Source organism: Leuciscus leuciscus (genome assembly GCF_965113295.1).
Source record: "Leuciscus leuciscus genome assembly, chromosome: 2".
In the NCBI taxonomy this organism is placed as follows: Eukaryota; Metazoa; Chordata; class Actinopteri; order Cypriniformes; family Leuciscidae; genus Leuciscus; species Leuciscus leuciscus.
The window spans coordinates 45,293,414-45,315,992 of NC_138726.1; the positions used below are offsets into that span (position 1 = coordinate 45,293,414).

General features: G+C 37.7%; 1 protein-coding gene across 1 annotated transcript in view; it reads right to left on the reverse strand.

Moving 5' to 3' along the window:
- poln (polymerase (DNA directed) nu) overlaps positions 1-22,579 on the reverse strand; it is a 44,914-nt gene that overhangs the window by 4,131 nt on the left and 18,204 nt on the right. The window contains exons 16-24 of the mRNA XM_082148426.1: positions 15,616-15,673; positions 14,347-14,424; positions 10,310-10,421; positions 9,143-9,225; positions 6,536-6,667; positions 1,972-2,082; positions 1,819-1,894; positions 743-810; positions 259-320 (exon numbers count right to left, since the gene is read on the reverse strand). Coding sequence (XP_082004552.1) covers positions 259-320; positions 743-810; positions 1,819-1,894; positions 1,972-2,082; positions 6,536-6,667; positions 9,143-9,225; positions 10,310-10,421; positions 14,347-14,424; positions 15,616-15,673 — 780 coding nt within the window. The remainder of the gene's footprint in view (positions 1-258; positions 321-742; positions 811-1,818; positions 1,895-1,971; positions 2,083-6,535; positions 6,668-9,142; positions 9,226-10,309; positions 10,422-14,346; positions 14,425-15,615; positions 15,674-22,579) is intronic.

A 22,579-nucleotide genomic window follows, 5' to 3' on the forward strand; every position in this document is an offset into this window, starting at 1 on the left:
GAAGGCCATCTGGAAATGTAATTCAGCTTAATTAGGTTACCAATCAAACGCTGTGACACAGCAAATCACCTTTGTAGTGGACAAATCTGTTTGATAGTGTCTGATATGATTAAGGCTTCTATTAGAGCAATAAAATGCTTCTGAAGCAACAAGGAAGACTCTGAATAGATCACAGCATGTTCTCTACATCCAGAAGCTCGTCTTCATACTAAGATAAATGATTGTCTTTTAAATAAAGCTGTGTGGATGTTCACTTACAGAGATATTCACTTCCAAATCTGCAATGTGCTGAAGAGATTCCATGGTCTTCTTCACCAGCACTGTTCACCAACATAAGATTCACAATTTTGAATGGAAATCACTTTTTGTCTCTAAACTAGTATTCTGGGTAAAATACTAGTTATGCTCTTTTGACAGCATTTGCAGCTTAATGTCAATTACCAACCTAACTAAAACGATAAAAAAAATTTTGTTAAACTAACTGATTGCGTTTCAGAGATCTAATAAAACGAATAAAAGCACATAATAAACTACAAATTAAACTAAAATATAAATATTTAATAAATCTCAATCAAATTATTAATAAAAACTATAATAGTATAGAAATATTATTAAAATAAGACTGATTACCACAGAAAATAATTCAGAGATAATTTACACAGAACTAGTTGAAATTAACTTGTATTTCACCCAGAATATTCCTTTCAAGTTCATATAACCGGTCTTGTGAGGTTTCCCTCACCAGCAAACTGTTCCAATTGTGAGATCTCCACTTCAAACAGCAGCTCATCATGGATTTGAGCCACCAGCCTAAAAAGATCAAGACACACAGAAACTAGAACAGAACTATCAATCTTAACGTGGGGATGTAATGACCAGACCATGACCACTAAACCATGATGCGTTTAGTTTCTGGAATGTGACGCCAATATTACATTAAAAGGTTCAGTAATCTTATTGCTCTACATTGGTCTGGATGCCATCTACTGCAGACATATCTCCTAATACTCACTGAGAGGAATCGAAAGAGACTTGGAGGGAGGGGTGAGGAGATAGAATGAAGAGGGAGGGATAGAGAGATGCTAACAAAGATAAATGACTGTAATATAGAGCTGCACTGCAAGTTGAGTGATTCACACAGATAGGCTAAGAGAGAAAGACAAAGAATATCAAGGGATATGCAGAAAGAGAAAGTAAAGATATCTGTGGAGAATAAATAATATATGTATATATATATCTATATATATATCTATATATATATATATATATATATATATATATATATATATGTATGTATGTATGTATATGTATATATATATATCATTTATAAACTTGTCATTTTAAAAATGTATTAGCATGTCTAAATTAGCATAAACCTAGACTAATAAATGCTACAAAAACATTGTTAGTGAATGATGCCTAATGCATTTAAGGGATAGTTCACAAAAAAAGAGAAAATTCTGCCATTATTGACATCTTCATGTCTTTATAAACCTGTATGACTTTCTTCTGTGGAAGATAAAAGAAACAGCATTTCTCAGTGTTTACTCATTCACACAACAGAGGTCAGTGGTCACCAAAGCAGTTTGGTTACCAACATTCTTCAAAGTATCTTCTTTTATGTTCCACAGAAGAGAGTCATACAGGTCTGGAACAACATGATGGTGAGTAAATGATGGCAGTATGTAGTGGGAACAATCCATTTAACTAATTGAACCTTAATGTAAAATGTTACCACATTTCCCAAACACAAAATGTAGTATTAAGATACACATAAGATGGGAGTGGAAAACTGGATGGATGAACGGATGGATGTACCTGGCAGTGTAAGAGGCAGAAGACACTTGAGAGCAGATTTTGATCATGGCCATTTTGGCTAGGTCTGCAGCTGAGCCTGAAGAATCACACACAGTCATTGTGACAATCACAAATGCCACACACATTACAAACACAAGTAGAAACACACAATACCCTGTAGTACAAAGTTGACGGCCTGTCTCTCTGCTTGGTTTCGAAGGCTCCAGTCAGCAGAGTGAATGTGAGGGAGGGAACGGCGCCTTCCCATTATGGACTTCACAAATCCTAAGGCATCAATAAGAAAGAACATACACAGCAACTTATACACACTTTCAACCTTATTATACTCAGTCACTCATTCACACAGACTCTTTACGAATCACTCATGCCAGTGCATTCCGGGGTAAGGCAGACAATAGGTCAAAAGCTTTACGCATAAACCCCTGATGGAAAAGAGTGAGGTCAGCTGGTGGACTCATTTGGAAAATCTTTTTCCCAGAAGCACAGAGACGCCAGGAGTTATGGAACACAAAGAGAGACCACTGCATGTATATGTGTAAGTGTTCAGGAATGTGTGTGGCTCAGTGTGGGCGCATCATATGTACTGACAACACTAATGAGACATCACTGGAATGTGCTACTGTGTTTCTCTGCTATTGAGGATTATGAGCACGTGTGTTGTTTCTGTGTGTTTTGTCAAATGTGAAATGTTTGTCTGGCGTATCCTCATCGAAATGTATGACAGTAAGTCATCACCCGTTCATGTCACATTTCCAAGTTTGTGTACTGAAATAACATAGTGGCCACATATATTTGGACACTTAAAGGGATAGTTCACCCAAAAAAAAAAAAAAAAAAAAAAAGTGTCAAAATGTACTCACCCCCAACATAATTCCAAACCTGTTTGACTTCTCTCTACATAACACAAAAGACAATTTTGTGAATTGAACTATTTTTGTCCATACAAAGAAAATTCAGTGGGGTCCAAAAAAAAAAAGTATTATTTGGCCAAAAAATATATATAAAATATTAAAAATAAATAAAATATTTCAGGTTCCACAGAAGTCAGTCAGTCACAGGTTTGGAACGACGCAAGTTTCAACAGAACTTTCATTATTGGGTGAACTATCCCTTTGAGACACTTACATAAAATATAAAACCAATATACAATAAAACCGTATTTGCAGTTCTAACCAACTGTGACCATTTCAGGGGATGTATGACATCAACTACCCTCAAATTCAGGCAGGCGTCCTAGCAGGTCAGATTAATTACCATACTATTTGACAAGCAGAAATTGTCCAAACCTCTTTTTGTAAAAGTTATTGCATCATAAGTGAGTTTATGTTATATTTCTTTGAAAATAAATGTCATTTAATTTGATATTTTGTTCATGAAATGACACGCATACGTTTTTGTGTAACTTAAAGGGACAGTCTGCCCAAAATGAAAATTCTGTCATTGTACGAGAAACAAAAAAAGATATTTTGAATAATGTTGGTAACCAAACTATTTTGGTGACCACTGACTTCCATCATATGGACAAAAATAAAATAAAATTATTCCTCAAAATATCTTCTTTAATAGTTTCACATAAGTACGATACAGGTTTGGAACAACATGGGTGTGAGTAAATGATGACATAATATTTTTTTGGATGAACTATCCCATTAAGTTTCCAAATACCTTTTGGGGTCACTGTAGTTCAGGCCCTCCATCAAAGCAGGCATCAGCAGGTAATACAGTAGGTACGGAAAGTATTCAGACCCCCTTAAATTTTTCACTCTTTGTTATATTGCAGCCATTTGCTAAAATCATTTAAGTTCATTTTTTTTCCTCATTATTGTACACACAGCACCCCATATTGACAGAAAAACACAGAATTGTTGACATTTTTGCACATTTATTAAAAAAGAAAAACTGAAATATCACATGGTCCTAAGTATTCTGACCCTTTGCTGTGACACTCATATATTTAACTCAGGTGCTGTCCATTTCTTCTGATCATCCTTGAGATGGTTCTACACCTTCATTTGAGTCCAGCTGTGTTTGATTATACTGATTGGACTTGATTAGGAAAGCCACACACCTGTCTATATAAGACCTTACAGCTCACAGTGCATGTCAGAGCAAATGAGAATCATGAGGTCAAAGGAACTGCCTGAAGAGCTCAGAGACAGAATTGTGGCAAGGCACAGATCTGGCCAAGGTTACAAAAAAAATTCTGCTGCACTTAAGGTTCCTAAGAGCACAGTGGCCTCCATAATCCTTAAATGGAAGACGTTTGGGAAGACCAGAACCCTTCCTAGAGCTGGCCGTCCGGCCAAACTGAGCTATCGGGGGAGAAGAGCCTTGGTGAGAGAGGTAAAGAACAACCCAAAGATCACTGTGGCTGAGCTCCAGAGATGCAGTCGGGAGATGGGAGAAAGTTGTAGTCAGTCAACCATCACTGCAGCCATCCACCAGTCGGGGCTTTATGGCAGAGTGGCCCGACGGAAGCCTCTCCTCAGTGCAAGACACATGAAAGCTCGCATGGAGTTTGCTAAAAAACACATGAAGGACTCCAAGATGGTGATAAATAAGATTCTCTGGTCTGATGAGACCAAGATAGAACTTTTGGGCCTTAATTCTAAGCAGTATGTGTGGAGAAAACCAGGCACTGCTCATCACCTGTCCAATACGGTCTCAACAGTAAAGCATGGTGGTGGCAGCATCATGCTGTGGGGGTGTTTTTCAGCTGCAGGGACAGGACGACTGGTTGCAATCGAGGGAAAGATGAATGCGGCCAAGTACAGGGATATCCTGGACGAAAACCTTCTCCAGAGTGCTCTGGACCTCAGACTGGGCCGAAGGTTCACCTTCCAACAAGACAATGACCCTAAGCACACAGCTAAAATAACGAAGGAGTGGCTTCACAACAACTCCGTGACTGTTCTTGAATGGCCCAGCCAGAGCCCTGACTTAAACCCAATTGAGCATCTCTGGAGAGACCTGAAAATGGCTGTCCACCAACGTTTACCATCCAACCTGACAGAACTGGAGAGGATCTGCAAGGAGGAATGGCAGAGGATACCCAAATCCAGGTGTGAAAAACTTGTTGCATCTTTCCCAAAAAGACTCATGGCTGTATTAGATTAAAAAGGCTGCTTCTACTAAATACTGAGCAAAGGGTCTGAATACTTAGGACCATGTGATATTTCAGTTTTTCTTTTTTAATAAATGTGCAAAAATGTCAACAATTCTGTGTTTTTCTGTCAATATGGGGTGCTGTGTGTACAATAATGAGTAAAAAAATGAACTTAAATGATTTTAGCAAATGGCTGCAATATAACAAAGAGTGAAAAATTTAAGGGGGTCTGAATACTTTCCGTACCCACTGTAAGTAATTCTACTTTTCACCTCTGAGAAAGATCCTGTATCAGTCTTGTCTCTTTCACATTAAACTACATAAAATCAACTCTCCAAATCAAAAGACAGCACATAAAGTCTCCCTGAATGGAAGATTAGACACTATCAGACTCCTACAGGAACACCCTGTTCTAGAACAGATTACTGAGAGAGAAAGCTCAGGCTTTAAAGCCCTTCTCAATTTCATTTTCTTGAATATCTTTCTTCCCTCTCAAAACCTGATAAATTTCCCAGCAAAATGATAGCAGGTGTTTTGTTGCTGTGCAGGAATGTCAATATCTCCAGTATTGATCGTGTAATGAGCGCACTGGCTGGAACTTGCAGTCCTGGACCTTCAGTTTCACATTCTGAGGTGCCTGTTTGATGAGTAACTCTGAACACTCATTTTATAACCTATATGTGAATTTACAGAATGCACTAAACGAGATCATCAGCTATTAGAACAGGAACACTGACAATAAATATATATTTTTTGGATTGTATCTGACTGATTTTCTGATTGAATACAATACAATACAGTGAAATCTATGAAATGTTTGATAGCAAAGGTAATGTCTAATGTCAAAGGTAAAGTCTCAGTAATTTTTCATTGATAAGAGGGAATGCTTTCTCTCTTAGTTCCCATAATATTCATGTCCCCTTTAAATTTCAGCTGACATGGAGAAGATTTCTTTCAAGGACAATCATTTTCCACTCCATTGCCAGTTAAAAGATACCCATTGGTTGTTACTACTAACCAGTTTATATAAAGTAAACACAAAGCACTGTACATCACAGTAGTAAGATAACTCTGTTTATCAGACTCAATATGATAATGCCTGACGAAGATGTAGCAAGCTTATATATGCCATTACTATGGTATCTTTTCATTATTTTTTAGCTTTTAATCAATCATCATTAATCATTCATAACTATAATTATGTTAGCTTACTTCTACTTAACTGTCTTGCATTTTCCTCTATTCTGCATTGGCATACAATGTATTATTTATCATGCCAATACAGCACACCAAACTAAATTTACATTTCAAATTTGATAATAATAGTAAATATGGCCAGTAACCTGCCTGCTGGATCTTTTTAAGCAACACTGAGGAGAACGTAGTTAGAATATAAATGGCAGCAGCAAACGTAACTGTGAGACGCAGTAAGAGAAGTGAAAGAATGAGTGTGAGCGACTTTGTGTGAAGTTCACACAGTGGTGTAAAAACCATGATGTGTGTAATATCAGTAAAAGTGTGTCCTAACGGCAGCTCTAAACACAGTGAGTTTTATAAGTGAGCGTCAGCTGCTGTGCTGCCTAGTTTCTACTCTCCATTTATCACACACACCGTGTTCGTGGCAGTGCTGGATGATGTGCTGGATGAAGGCCGGCACCTCTCTGTACGTCTGTAGGAAAGAGTCCTGAAAACGGCTGGCCTCCTCTGCACTCACACCCAGAATACTTGATAACCGCTCTCTTCCTGTGTGCGAGAAAGAGGGAGAGAGTGCCAGTGGACAACAGCATGAGAACAGAAATATTCCAAGCTTAAAACAGTTCAAGGTGAGACAAAAAAAGACAAAATTAGGTGAGGCACAGAATTATTGGTGAAAAAAAAAGGCTAAATCCATTCTCCCAATGTTGCTATGGCAACAACTACCATGACAAAAAATGTGATAAAAACATGAGAGCACTAAGTTTGACCACTAACTATAACTTCTGATATTGCGTAATATGTGATATAACAATGCAGTTAAAAAGTTTGGGGTCATTAAGATAAAAAAAAAAAAAAAAAATTTATACTTTTATTTAGCAAGGACACATTATATATATATATATAAAAAAAACATTTATAGTGTTAAAAAAGATTTATATTTCAAATAAATTGTTCTTTTAAACTTTCTATTCATCAAAGAATCCTGAAAGAATGTTTTCAACACTGATAATAATAATAAGAAGAAATGTTTCTTGAGCACCAAATCAGCATATCAGAATAATTTCTGAAGGATCATGTGACACTGAATGATGCAAAAAATCCAGCTTTGCCATCACAGTACTAAATTCATTTTCTAAATATATTAAAATAGACAGGTTATATAAAATTTTATTAATATTTTACAATATGATTTTTTCCCGTTTTTAATCAAATAAATGCAGCATTGGTGAGCAAAATCGACTTCTAAAAACACAAAAAAATCTTACTGACCCCAAACTTTTGAACAGCAGTAGTTTTCTTTTCTTTTTTACCTCATTTTATTATCCATCAGGCAAAAATTCTAAGTCATCATCATCCAGCCGACCTTTCTTCATTACGGCACACAATTTAAGGCATTATCATGTCCACAGCACAAGTAAGCTGTGTGCCATAGTTAAATTCTAAAGTCTAATGGTTGGTTCAGATCTCTAACCCTAATTATAGTGTTGATAATAACAGTGATGCTTAGAAAGCAGCACTAATAAAAACCTAAGAAACACTGTAGAATTTGACATCAGTCCAACTACAGTAACAACTAGCCGCATGACATGCAACTTGCTTTACGCAAAGTGACCTGTTGAATAACATAGGACAGAGTTCATATACAAGCGAGACTCAGGCTCATTTTCATCTGACCTTCTGTCTGCCTGTAATTGAGATTATTTAAAGACAGAGATGGAGAGTGAATATATCAAGCATGTGAGCAGGGAGATGAAGATGGCAAGAGGTACGCAGAATTAATGAAGAGTGTGGTCTGCATTATCACTGGTTGAGATCATTTGCTCTCTGGTGCTCCTCCTTTTGCCTAATTACTCCAACCTCTCCACCTCTAAATAATCCTTCTCTCTGGGATACTCAACAGTTAGCCTCTTATAGTCTGACCCAATTGTGTGTGTGTGTGTCTATCCACCCCTCCCCCTCACCTATGAGTGTGTGTATGTTTGTTTTTGATTATCTTCAATGCTACACCTCCTTTTAGTATTCTGTAACCATGGCAATCCATCGCTTTCTGCAAGATTATCAACATATGCTGACACTGTGGCGCTCTCACCCCTCTTCTCTCTCACTTTCTACCAGCACTCAGTCACTCAATATTGCCTTCCTCATGCTGTTTCTATTTCTCAGTTTTCCTGAGATGACAGTATGGTAGAAATTAACATGTTTCGCTCTGTCGCATCAAGCTTTGTGTCTTTGTAAGAGTGCAATAAATGTCTTATTCAGCAACTTAACGCTCACAAACACTTTTTAGTGAGCCACTTGTGAGACGCTGGACTGAAAAATATAAATGAGAAAAAACAAGCAGAGATAGGTTCAAGCTGACCCAGTTAAAGTAAAGTAGAACAGTGACACCCTCCTTCAGTCCCTCTCTCTCCTCCACAAACACATAATAAGATTCTTCTCAGGCTGTAGTCATGGAAGCCAGATTCTGGGAGATCTCTGCTAGCAACCACTTTGAACAAAAAGCTCTCTGCACTTGACTTATAGAGCAAAGCCCTGCAGTCTGGGTCACAACTTTTCTCTACTTTTTTATCTATCTGTATAAATGTCTATCTCTTTCATTTAAAAAAAAAAAAAAAAATGTATGGATCTCTGCTTTGCCTATGCCACAATCATTCCTGTCAGGATGATATTCAAATACAGATAAGTATTTTCGTGTTTTACTCGAACTTGGGACTGCACGTTCTTTCAGCGCTGTCGGGGTGTTTTCTTGCAGCTCAACAGTAATTAGTAACATGGTATTTACAGCTCAAGGGAGTCGCCATGAGCAAAGATGGCAGCACGCAGGACTTCACAAGACTGCTAGAAACAGCCACTGGAGAGAAGATTGCGTGGTCAAAGTTAGCAAAAAAAAACAAAAATTCCGTACAGCACTTTTTAAGGCTAGAGTTGCAATGTAAAATAAATGATGAATATTGAAATGTTCTGTTATTTCTCTAGATTGAGGGGACGGCGTACATGCATTATGGGTAACATAGTTCTCACCAGCTCCATAAACCACAGAGTAGACGATGCGCTTGGCATGCTCTCTGTCCTCCAAACTCACTGTGTCCTCGCTCACACCCTTCCTAAAGACAGAGACATAGACATTTATGTAATGAAAGTGCCAGCAGTGCTGGTATGCTGGAGGCATCAGTGTTTGTGACAGGGAATCAGAGGCTGCCAGCAGATGTCTTACTGCATTAGAGCAGCGGCTAGTGTTAGGTCAGCACTTAGACTTTATATCATCAAAATCTTGGCTCTTTGTGGTAAGCAACACACAAACATAAAAGAAGGAACATGCAAACAGAAATACTGGGATGATCTGGGGTCATTAGAAAGTAAATTACAGAGTGGGGGCACGAATCCATCCTCACACACATACTGGGCTCATGTCAGCAATCACATCACACTTTGTCTTGACAGGCCTGTCTCCATGTGCTATGGTAACTGTGGAGATGTGAGAATCAGAATGATCGGCTCTCATCTCTCTGTCTGGTTCACTGCACACAGCCGCAGGGTGAAAAACACAGACTGGTACTGCAGGACTCTTTGCCCTCTTCACAGCCTGTTTATTACCCTTCATGTGTGTGACAAATGGAACATCTAGCATTCTTTAAACACTTTTTACTTTACTCTCTGGGACTAATATCTTTTAATTTGTTAGCATCAACACAATTTAAAAAAAAATTAACTAGCACTTTCATTAAAATATAAAAGACATCAGTATAATATAGATTGCTTCAAAACAGTAATATTGTAAAATTGTATTATAGTTTAAAATACAATGTGTTTCTATTTTAATATTTTAAAATGTAATTCATTCCTGTGATGGCAAAGCTGAATTTTCAGCAGCCATTACTCCAGTTTTCACTGTCACATGATCCATCAGATTTGGTGCTTAAGAAACATTTCTTATAATTATCGTCAATGCTGAAAACTGCTTAATATTTATGTGTACACATTTGATGTTGATACATTTTTCTTAAGTAAAAGTATTCATTTTTCTTACTGACCCCAAACATTTTAGTGTATATGTGTCTCTAAAAACAAATATGTACAGATCAAAATGAGAAAAATAAAAGCAAATATGTGTTCTGTATAAGTGTTGGGATGGTGACAGTCATACTGTGTGTGTATATGGTGTGACACTCTTATGGTGTGTGTACCCACCATTGGGCCGCCAGCATAGTGAATGCGTCTGCCTCAGGTTTCTGAAAGATTCTCAGTAACTGTGGGTCAGCTGACAGGTGAGCCAAGAGACGCAACTCCACCTGACAGAAATCTAAAAACACACAGAGACAGATGTCATAATGACCTCCAAATTTAATCTTCAACCACAGAATATTTTTTATAACTCTCCTTCCTAATAACAAGATAAAGGGGGAGAAGTTAGCAGTGAATGGTGTGTGTTGGCATCTCTCCCATCAGTGTCAGTAGGAACGGTAATGCACCTATCATAAATAAGGATAAGTTAAGGGAGGAGAGAGAGAGTGAGTGAGTGAGTGAGAGTCTGTGTGTGTGTGTGTTTATACTGAAGTGAGTGCCAGAGCAGCACTGACTCACCTTCATCCACACCAACACTGGCACCCAGCAGTGCCATATCCTGTTTTTGGACTATAAAATAAACTATGTGCCGTGTATTAGAGTTTGATTATGTCGAATTTAAACTGTTATATCAAGTCATTTGAGAGTATGCTGCGCTTTATTTACTAAGATCAAAAGGGTGAGAGAGATTCTGAGAAGAGAAAGAATTATTTGGTTGTTATTTTCCTTTACTGATGTGTTGGTGTGCGTGTAACAACAATTTTTGGGAAGGAGGGAGAAGTGGCTCATCTTTGGCAGAAGCAGCAGCTCAAGTGAAAGTTAATCTGATCTAAATTGTCTATCAACTGAGCGGTCGAACGGACAATGAAGATTAAGCTCTGCAGTTTGGATGCATTTCATTTCTAAAAATGAAGACAAATCAATTTGTTTATGCGTTTTCCAATGTACGATAACAGAACATTAATGGATAATGATTAATGAACAGTGTGAATCTAATTATGAAAGAGCAGCATGCGGCCAAACCGAGGGACACAGTGTCAGTCAAAGAGCCAGTGAAGATTATCTGTCATTTCCTCTGCTGTTGATACGTGACGGAGTCAAATGGCATGACATAATGTCAGTTCATATTCCATAGTCCTTTCTTTATAAATTGAGTCTAATAAAGCCTCATTAATTAAACCTGAAATCTTGCCTAACCAGGATTGAGGCAGTATGTTTATCTTTTGTCTTTTGATGGAAAGAACATTAAAGTGAATATTATGAAATTAAATGACAGTTTAAACTTCAACCATTGAGACATTTGCAGAGAGTCTTTTTTAAAGCTAAATAAGACAACATTAATCATTTAAGATAGTTTGATGCTTCAATGAGGACCAGATGGCAACTTTGGATAAAACTACATTAAACTTCGTCCTAAATGAGCTTCTTTAAATGAGCCATAGTCAATCTTTTCCAGTGGTATGATGGCTAGAAACAAAATAACATAGAATAAAGTAAAGATTAATCTAATAGGCCTAAAGTATAGATGCAAATCACCACAACTGAATTCCATTTAGAGCTCCTTAGGGAAGTTTGTCAGATTAAATCTATTCCTGTACTAGCTTCCCGTTTTTATTAGCAGTTTATTAAATGCCAATGTCCTTGTGTCAGTATATCTTTTTTATTTCAGTTCCCAGAATGATGAAAATTAAGGTTGCAGATTAGCATGTGTATGTGACATATGAAGTCAACAACTCCATGCACACAGAACAGTTAAAAGCAATAGACTGGCTGAATACTTATAGGCAAATATATTGACTTACTGATTTAGAATTGCTGTTTGATCTTGTGCATTTCTAATTAAAACCTCACTTATAAACCATGGAACAAACTAGAATTCAGAAAAAAATGTGAGTGGAGCTTGCCTGTGCAAAATTTTCCATCATGATGGTAAGGTTGTGTTAAGATCAGTGACATTTTGTGAACAAAATCTAGTCATTTCAATAGGAATCCACACAAACAAGGGTTTTGTGTGATGGCAGAAAAGTTCCCATTGGACGTTCCCATTGGTCACGCTTAACAAAGCTGCTTCATGCATTGGTACACTATTGACAATGGAACATTCTCAGCCCACAAAATGTATACAAAATTTCGCTAATGTGACTCCACCTTAAAGATGTTCTGGGTGGTTACTTACTGGTCTCAGGTGTCTATGATATTCTGGTCTCTAGATATAGCTAGCTGTTGTTTTTATAAAAAAAATTCGCCATATCGACTGGAAAATCAATGGCACACTCTTAGACAAGTGGTGCGAGATGAGTTATGTGCTATGGTTTAAAAATTAGGTGTTTTATAGAGCCCTAACCTTAAGTATGAGCAAAAGTCATCACTATTAGCAAACACCAATATTCATAGTTTTCTTATGTCCTTTCCTTTTAGTGCCAGAAGTTGTCTATGGTCCAAAACGAAATATCTAAGCATAAGAGCAAATTCCCTTTACTCCGAGCCAGCTAAATTAAGATCTATTAGATAACATATTGAAGAGCAGTGGTTCTGTTTAGACGAGTCTGGTCTTAATACAAAAATAGTGCCACATTGATTTATAAATTAAAAGGTGGTCTAAACATAGACGACACAAAATCAATGACTTCATAAGCAGTGTGCTCAGTTACCAGAAAGATGTGTTTCCCTGTTCACACAGATGCAAGCTCCCTGTATGATTGATTTGACAAGACATGCAATTGATCTGGTCCGAGCTAAAGAGAAAACAAAAAAGTTATTTTGGTTTAGTATAGCTATTATATTACATAAATAGTAATATTTATATACTATTTATTAATTAATTTAAACAGCTTTTTTTATTTTAGTAATTTAGATTTTGTTTGAATAATTTACTTTTATTTCAGTTTTAGTAATTGCAGCACTTCAACATCATAGCACTTCAAACTTACTTTAATTAATTACTTGCCAAGGCAACATTTCAAATTTTAGTAGTTTTAGTTAAAAATAAAAACACTGAATACAACCAACAAATATATGAATGTATAAAAACAAGTCTAAGCTACCCTTTGTTTCTATATTATACAAGCTCAAATGTAATAATTAAATGTAAAAATGTTCCAGACAGTTAAGCTTTGGTTTTTATATGGGAAATTCAGATTTGAATCCATCCTCTCTCCTCTTTATCTCGCCAATACTTTTCTATCTCCTCTCACTACTGTCTTCATGCTAAAAAAAGCCCCGGAAAAAAAGCCCCCTCAAAAATGCCGTGGCTCTATCTAGTTTGTTGTTTGATGCACCTCTCTCCTCAGTAAGCGGAAAGAGGGCTTCCAGTAAAACATATTTATTGAAAGGTGGTATTGACTGATGGAGCAGTTAAGAAAAAGGTTGCAAGGCCTTTTGGGAATGATGGTTTTAGTTGAAAAGTACCTGATATGAAAGGATAAAGTGAAGTATTATTATATCTGATCTGAAGGCTCAGTGGAGAGTTCAGGAGAGATGCAGGGGATAAAATAGAGGGTTCTGTTCATTCTGTTCTAAAGAGGCCACCAGACAAGGGGGAACGAGGGATGACTTTGTCCTCATTCTAGCCTCTCTGTTCTCCTTTTGGAAACAGCCGTACACATCGTACGATTGGATGTGACAAGGCCACCACAGGGACAGGAACTCACACTGCTACTGAACCAGCCCCCACGCAAACACACACACACCAAATATGCATATGTCAGCAAACAAATAAAATGAATGAGTCCTCCTGAGACTTAAAAATATCAGAGACAAACGCCAATTAAGTGATCTCACATCACTCCCCTGTGTCCCTATTTCCCTCGCATACACACAGGGTTTAAGGGGTTTGTATAACTTTGTTGTCCGGCCAAAAGATGAGATTGTGGGCCAGAACAGGCTGTTTCAAAGGTTGTGAGTACGCTATTTCCATGGGGTCTGAAGGCTGGCCTTTTTACTGCAGGTTACGTTGTCCTTGCCATGACACAGTTATGTAACAACACACTAACACACCACACACACACTCAGTGCTGTCAGAACAAACAAACACATACCCAGACGTACAAGTGCTTGTCCTAAAAACACCATTATTGCTGTGCACATCACAGCACAAACCTTTACAAACTAAATAAAACATCAACAAGAGGTTTCGAAAAGAGAAGTTTTTCAGAGACACTCACCTGCAGAGAGGAAAGTCCAACCCTCTCGTAAAATGAACATGGCACGTGGGTGCACAGTCACTACATCAGGGTTCTTTCCTATACACACAACAATAACAATAAAATCATCAGTTAAAACACATAATACAAATGAGTCAGACTTCTTAACACAATATATTGTATCACAGTATTTTTGTTTAAAAACTTGTGACTGAAACATTATAAATATAATTTAAGCTCTAAAATCACAAAGCAATGCAATCAGGGATGCTTGATATAGTACACACATAGTTATTAGGTGATATAATTTCTCTTAGATTTACATTTAGATTTTTTCCACACTTTGACTTTTTTTTTCCATCATCTAAAGCTCACTTAACGATAATTATTAAAAACACCATTAACTGAATAACACTGTTTTTGGCAAATCCCCAAATGAATTTATTTTGCTTTCATACTGTGCATTATAATGCTGTGGCATGTAAATTTACTTGTAGCATTTAAAATGACTGATTTTAGTTTTTAGTTACTTAAATCTGCAGTCCGTAGTTTTTCCTCTTTGTCGCCATCTCTGTTCGAAATCTGCAATTGCAGTTATTTGCGGAATTTTCAAATTTACGTGGGTTGTGCTCAGCACGGCACAGCACAGCGCAGCACGGATTAATCTAATGTTTTGAGGAGACTGTGTATATAACCTAAAGAAAGCTCTATAGGCATATTTTTGTATTTGAAATGGGAGCTCCTAATGTTTTGAGGAGAAAGTATATAACCTACAGAAAGCTCTTTAGGCATATTTTTGTATTTGAAATGGGAGCATAAGATTACAATTTTTTTTGCATTCACACTCTATCAACAGAAGACCCTTTTTCTTACAAAAGCCTTGTGTAGACCCTAATTGGGGTTATTTAAGTGACAACTGTCAACACTGCCCCCCAAAAAAGTTGTGAATCGCAGTTGAATTTAGATTTAGATGCCCAAATTTTACTCCAGATCAAGACTTGAGTAGCCCATGACAGATATACAGCTATAGACACCAGTCTTCAGTGTCTGACATCCTTCAGATATTATTTAAAATGCTTTAATGCGGTGCTCAAGAAACATTTCTTATTGTTATCAATGCTGAAAACAGTTGTTCTGCTTAATATTTTTGTGGAAACCATGATAAAAAATGTCCAGGATTATTTCATGAATAGAACGTCCAAAAGATTAGCAACTATTTAAAATATATATTTTTTGTAAAAATGTAAACGTGCACATGCATGCGAGTTTCTAATTACACACATACTTTACCTTGGATGTACTGTTTCTTAGAGATCTGCAGTGGCTGCTTCGGAAGAGCTTGAAAATTCTACAGGAGGAGGAAAGAACCAGTTATTATTCATGTAAAAGCGTCTGATTCAGTCACCCTGAAAAGCACATAACAGCGCCTCTCACATCCAAAACCAAAACACAAAGAGCAGGATAAATTTAGCCCTGGCTTTAACAAATATGCAGACTTCACAGCGCTTACAAAATGCCAAACGGGGCTGCTATGGCACGATACCGTGGTGTCTTTCCAATCAGTAAATGAATGAGATCCGTCTCTTACTGGGGTTTTAAATTAATTTCAAACTGTCCCTGGGAAGGAATGTTAAATATGCTTTGCCCTCTATCAGTCTACTGAGGGATAAAAGACACTAATGAGATGAAGAGAATAAAGTATTAATCTGGTAAAGTCATGATAGCTTTTTTTTTTAAATGAGATCTAAACTGTTTGGCTGACAGACCGTCTGCTGTCTCTGGATCTGAAACAGACCCCTGGCCTTTTGATCTTAAAGCAGAGGGGTGGCATGAGTAGTCGGTAATAAAACCATCATTAGTCCTACTTTTCCTCATCTTTAAAGAACAAATTAAGCTCTCAGGATCTAGGAAAAGAGCTGCTCAGCACTCAAGTGTTTGTGTGAGAGACAGAGACAATGATGCACAGAGAAAGAACATGCCAAGGGAAATGATGGGATGCCCAAATGTGTGTGAGAGAGTCTGCAGGTAAAAGGTTTGCATCAGTTTTTGTCTGAATGAAAGGAGAGGGCTGGTGGGAAGGTCCGTTCTTCTTTACTCCCAGTGCTTTATTTCAGTGGTAAATCTACAAACGCCAAGAGGGAAGAGATATACAGCTTCAAGGCCAGTCACGCACACTCTCCCATCTTTCTCATACAAACACAAAACAGCTCCCTCTCAGTTTAACCGTGCAGTCATGTGTGTCTTGAATTTGAAGTATTTGCATTCCTGAAAGTCATTCAAAATTCTTCCTGCATCAAACATCTTAAAATATCTGTGCTGATCAATTGATTGTCTTTATTCTGAATGTAAAATGTGAACAGGAACATAGTGCTAGATCAGCATTCTTACCCTCACATGATTGACTGCCCCATGTCTACATCTCTATTAGAACTGCAGTATCTGTGATACGATCCCATCCTAAGATCAGCATTGTGCAGCGGTTTTTAGCATGTGTGTAGGAATGATATGAGCTGATCTCAGGTGTGCAGTAAATCTGTTGTCTGGGTGTGATAGATGCAGGTAGTCTGGGAGAGAGGAAGAGCTTTTAATAGCAGCTGAGGCTCTCTGCTTCTATTTGAGTAGCTCTATTGATCGACAGTAATATAATACAGATATAGAAGGTAGATAGAGAGAGGTATAGAGTCTCTGCACACGAGAGAGAGAAAGGGGGGGAGATCATTCCTTTCTTTCTTATAATTATTAGTAATATTACTACTACATGGCTCTCTGAAATACCTGAATCTAATTGGACAACTGTAGCATTACAGAGTCAAATTATTTTGTATGAAGATTAATAATTAACCAATCAATTCAATGTTTTTGTCCATTTATTTATTTATTTGGTATATAGCCATGTAATAAAATGGATAATTATGGTCAATCTGTCATTTGCATAAAATAAAACAATGTTTTGAGGATCAGACTGAACTTTATCTACTGTATACAAATCTATTTGTTATTTTCAATTATTAGGTTTTATTCCTCATTTATTTGTGACAATTCAACTATAGTCTGAACATATAGACACTAAAACAATGAAAAACACTGATTGGATGCATAAACTCAAAGATTGGGAGAAAAAGAGAAACAGAGAACGAGCAAAAAAAGACAGAGATGGTGGAAAGCGCAAGAGGAAGGAGCAGTGGTATTGATCTGAGGATAAGGCTGGACTCAGTGCTTTACTCTGACTTTAATCCGGCTTAATCTGGACAAAAAAATTTCTGCTTACCATTCTTTTCTCACACAAACACACGCAAGGGCACATTAACACATACACACTTGCGCTGAAGACACATTTTTGAAAGTCAAGGCTTGAGAGCAATCTTTCATGTGCGATTTACTCTCTGTAACCCTGATTCTTTCGTCCCACCTTCTCTCTCTCTGTTCAATTCTCTTGCTCCCTTACACACATTCTTCACTCTCATGGCAGGCGATTTTGCTAAGGTAGCGGAATTCAGACTGAAGCACACACCACTGCTCATCCATAGCTCAGCTGATCAATTATTCAATAGAGAGAGACAGGGCAAAAAGAAGTAGAGAACCAGAAAAGGGTAGGGGATGGGGGTTAAATGAAGAGTAAAACAGAGTGTGTGTGTATGGGGGGTGTTGCAGTTGTCACATCAAACAGCAAAATTTATGAACGCTCTAAAGCAATCCTTAAAGTCACCATAATATTAAAATGGAAAATTTAAATTTTTTATGGAATACTGTAGTGCTTTAGACAGGGTAAACCCAACCCGATCTGCCGGCGATTTGATTTCGCCCTGCAGCTCAGGCTGGAAACCTGTACATTCTTCTATCCTGCTTCCGTTACAAATTGGCGGGGACCAATCACAAACTGGTTTATCCACCTGGTGCGCAATTGGAGGGTTTAATCCAATCCAATTCCTCTCGACGATGCTCAATGACTTCTTTAGTTTAGCAAACAAATCGCTCACTTTCATGTTTTTTTTTTGCACAACCTGCAAAAATCGCTTTATGCCATTTCTGCTTCTGCAAACCGCTGATCAATGCTCCAAACCAACACGTTTGTTGACACGTTTCCTGCCTGGAGATCGTTGGTCTGATTGGTTGAAGGACTATCCAATTGTGTACAGAGTCATTTGAACTATGCCCGTTGATCACGCCTCTTGTGCAGTAGAAAATACAGAACAGACTCCCCAGACTAACGTTCAATCTTAAAAGATTGAGCTTGGTCTGGTGATACCCAGACTAGTAGTGTTTATCCGTGCAAATCATTATTTTCTTTAAATTATTGTGCCCTCATTCTCCCTCTTTTCATCTCTCATCCCCCCTCTCATCTCTTTTCTTATAATGTGCGCACCAGCACGAGAGCAGGACAACCATTCACTCCCTTCCAGTAACCTGTCACTCACATGGAATTAGCCATTAGCAAAGCGACAACGATTCAATCAATTCCCGATGGACAAAATCAAGTTTTTTCTTGTTCGATAAGCCGCTTCAGTCGGATATACGTCACAATGCAGAGGAAAAGACAATCACAATTTCTGTTACATGCCAACTTTAAGGAAGCCCTTTATGTCCTTCAGAATATTTATGTGCATTTAAGCGTTTCTTTGTACATATGGACTCAAACGGAATCTGAACACTTTATCTGAAATAGTTTGTGGGAAAAATTTGAGGAATTCCATGGAATGGATTTAATTTTTTTAACCCTATAAAGCCAACTGTATCATATGCACAGATTTCTAAGCCCTCTAAATTATTAACATGATCAAAAATTGCCATACAAAATCTACTACTGTACATACCCTCTGTCATCGGATTGAGAGTTTATACTTTATCAAGTAAAAAGCCTTTTAGAATATTCAATAAAAAAAATATTTCAGGTCATGGTTCATGTGTCTTTTTGCTGTGAAATCTTTACCGCAACTCAGGTTTACTTGATAATCCATATATAATGTTTTTTCCCAGAATGTGAGTATTAAGCTTCATCAGGCTTTTAAGGAACATTATTTTGTACTCTCAATCATCATTATATTGCATTGCTTTGTTTTGCAACCCACCATAAAAACTAAAGAGCTTTAATCATAATACATAATCTTAAGACATTGTTGGGAGATATGGAGTGACAACTAAAAAGTTATATGCATTATATTCAAGTAGTCTGCTATAGTGTTGTAAAAAGCTCATTGTTTACAATACAAGATCAAGGTGTTTTTTTCTGCTCGAGTATTCTTCCTCTATATCATACTATCTGAGCCAAGAAAACATTCAAATTATCAACCATATCAAATATTATACTTAACAAAAAAAAAACATGTTCAATAAACGTTTCCATTTAAAAAGTAGATTTTTCTGACTATGATTAAAATGTCAGCCTTTAAAGGGTTAAAATTGGCTAAAAGTAAGCTGAGAGCTACACTCTTGATAGCGGAAAGCATGATCAAATAGCGAAAAAGAAAAAAGAACAAACAAATATACAAGATACAATAGATTGCGTGCAGAAAATCGTTCAAAATACAGTATGTTCGAGTAGGGTCTATCTCTGAGAAAGTATGAGCGAAGGGTTGGCTGATCTGTCAGATCTGCCTGCTCAGCTTGACGAACAAGCATCACTGGGGGCGTGATACTAATAGTTCTGACAGCAGGGAGCAATCGGCCCAACCCTCAGAGTCGATACACTACACGATACGAGCAACCTGCAGAGCGTGCTGCAATACGCACAGCCTCAGTGGTGCAACAAACCCACCCACTGCTCTTCTCTGTTTCAATATCACCCCCAGCATAGGACTTCCCTTATTTAAACCCTCATCTCTCACACACACAGAGTGCTGGCACTGCAGGAGCGTTGCCAGGGTGACAGAAGGTTGGTCTCCACCCTGCAGGCCTCTCCCCTCCTCAACATATGCTGCACCAGTGTTAACACACACATACAGTGATAGTCAATAAGACAAGGACTCTCGCTCTCTCACGGTAGCAGAGGTGGTAATAGTCTATCGCTCAAGCAAACACGTGCATGTACACTCACTGTCTGTCGCATCTGCCTGGTTAGACAGATTTTACATCCATCCTCAGTTTTTCCATTCTCTCTCTCTCTCTCTGTCAATCATCACAGTGGCTTTGAATTACAGTGCGACATACTGAGTCCATTTCCAATGTGGTGTTGGGTGACACTGTTGGCATCACTCTGGTTACAAAGACAGATGACAAGGCAAAAAAAAAAACAAAAAAAAAAACAACAACATGCAGCTTGGGTCAGCTCCTTCGGTTACTGCTGACACACACACACACACACACACACACACACACACACACACACACACACACACACACACACACACACACACACACACACACACACACACACACAATATGCATCACTCACACAGATGCCGCCCTTCAATTCCCTGCAGCTGTTGAGTCAGGGTCTCTTTAATTATGGGAGTAGTTGAGGAAGCAGGAGGGAAAGTGTGTGTTTGAGTGTGACTATCAGATGGGGAGGCCTGAATTTATGTATGTTGAGCATCCAAGAAAATTTGTAACTGTCCTGTGAACGTGTTTGCTGAGTGGAAGAAACAGTCTCACACCTGCAATGTTCAGTCAAAACAGTAATTTCCCCCAGGACAGTTGATTGGTTTAAATGCAAAATGTTGCAGTAAGTTTTAAAATGCGTTAACACAATGTATTATGTATCATTAGCTAACATTTTTAAGTATTAAGGTTATTTTACAAATATTCTGTACAGTTGGGGCTGTCTTTATTTGATCAAAAATACAGTAAAAACAGTAATATTGGGAAATATTAATAGAACTGAAATGAACTTATCTATTTTAATATATTTACTCCAGGTACCAGTGTCACATGATCCTTTAGAAATCCTTCTAATATGCTGAGATGATCAAGAAACATTATTATTATCAATGATGAAAACGGTTGTGCTGCTTATTATTGTTGTGGATATTATGGTACATTTTTTCAGGAATCTCTGATGAATAGAACTTTTGAACTAAGTAGATGTGCATACTACCAACTGAATAATTAACTTGTATTGTTATTAACCCGAGATGAATAAATGCTGTAAAAGTATTTCTCATTAAAAATTAAATTTCATATTTGCTGTTGCATTAACCAAAATGAACATTATCGTACCGTATTTATTATAAAAGCACAAGACAAAGGCTGCCAGTCTCACAGCATCCCAATCCAAAAACATGAGCATGCCACATTTCACAGATGCTTTTATCGAAAGTGATTTGAATGAATGAAGAATAAAACGTCAGCAATTCATCCCAACGAGGCAATAACATGAGAAGTTCTGCAATACAAGGCCCCAAAACTGCTCAGAAATGAGCAAAGATGAAAGTTGGAGACAATGACACAAGTGAAAGAATAGAATTTCAACATCTAAGCTATTTCAGCTGCTTGCACTGTAAAGACATCTACTGAAGAATAGAATAGTTGCAAAGAATATTTCTCAGCTAGCAAGCATGCGGTACAATGGTTCTATAGCTCAAGGCTGCTGCCATCTGGTGGAGGTTTTGCATCATTGCATCTACCTCATCTTTACCGCAGTACACACCAACGCCCACACAAAAGATCATTATTACACACAGTGTTGGATGCTCATTAACCCACACAACAGGGGGTTGAAGCTGAAAGAAAAGCTATGCAGCGAGAGTCTGTGCTTGTGCACACATTTGCTGTTGGAGGCGTGAGGTGGGGCGTTAACAGCTGGCCAGTAATGGCTGGAGAATCTACTATATTGATTCAGAGGTTAAAGAGGTTTGGATAATTAATTAATTAATTGAGCAATGTAAGCACAGAATTCACCAACCAGACCTTCACAGAGTATAAAACACTATATCTCACATCCTTTCACAAGGATATAAATTATTTTAGGTTAGGGATTTGTCTGAGTAACACCATTTTATTTCAGTCACATTTCAAGTGAAATTACCCCCTACTGTACACCCTTCCCTATGTTTCTGCGCAGTTTCCGTGGTAACAAACCCTTCAATCACCCAGACAATGGACGAGATCCATTGCCATCCCACAATGGCACCCTGTCGGCATGACAACGCCGAAACATGCTGCCTCTGCTGTTTCTGATACAGTAGAGGCCTCGAACACACACTCATGCACTGTACAATATACACACACCACAAGCTACTGCAAATATTTTTCAATGGCTTGCTTATAGTGGAAACTAACTCAATAACCTGCTAATAGCCTTGAAACACCATAGACAGGG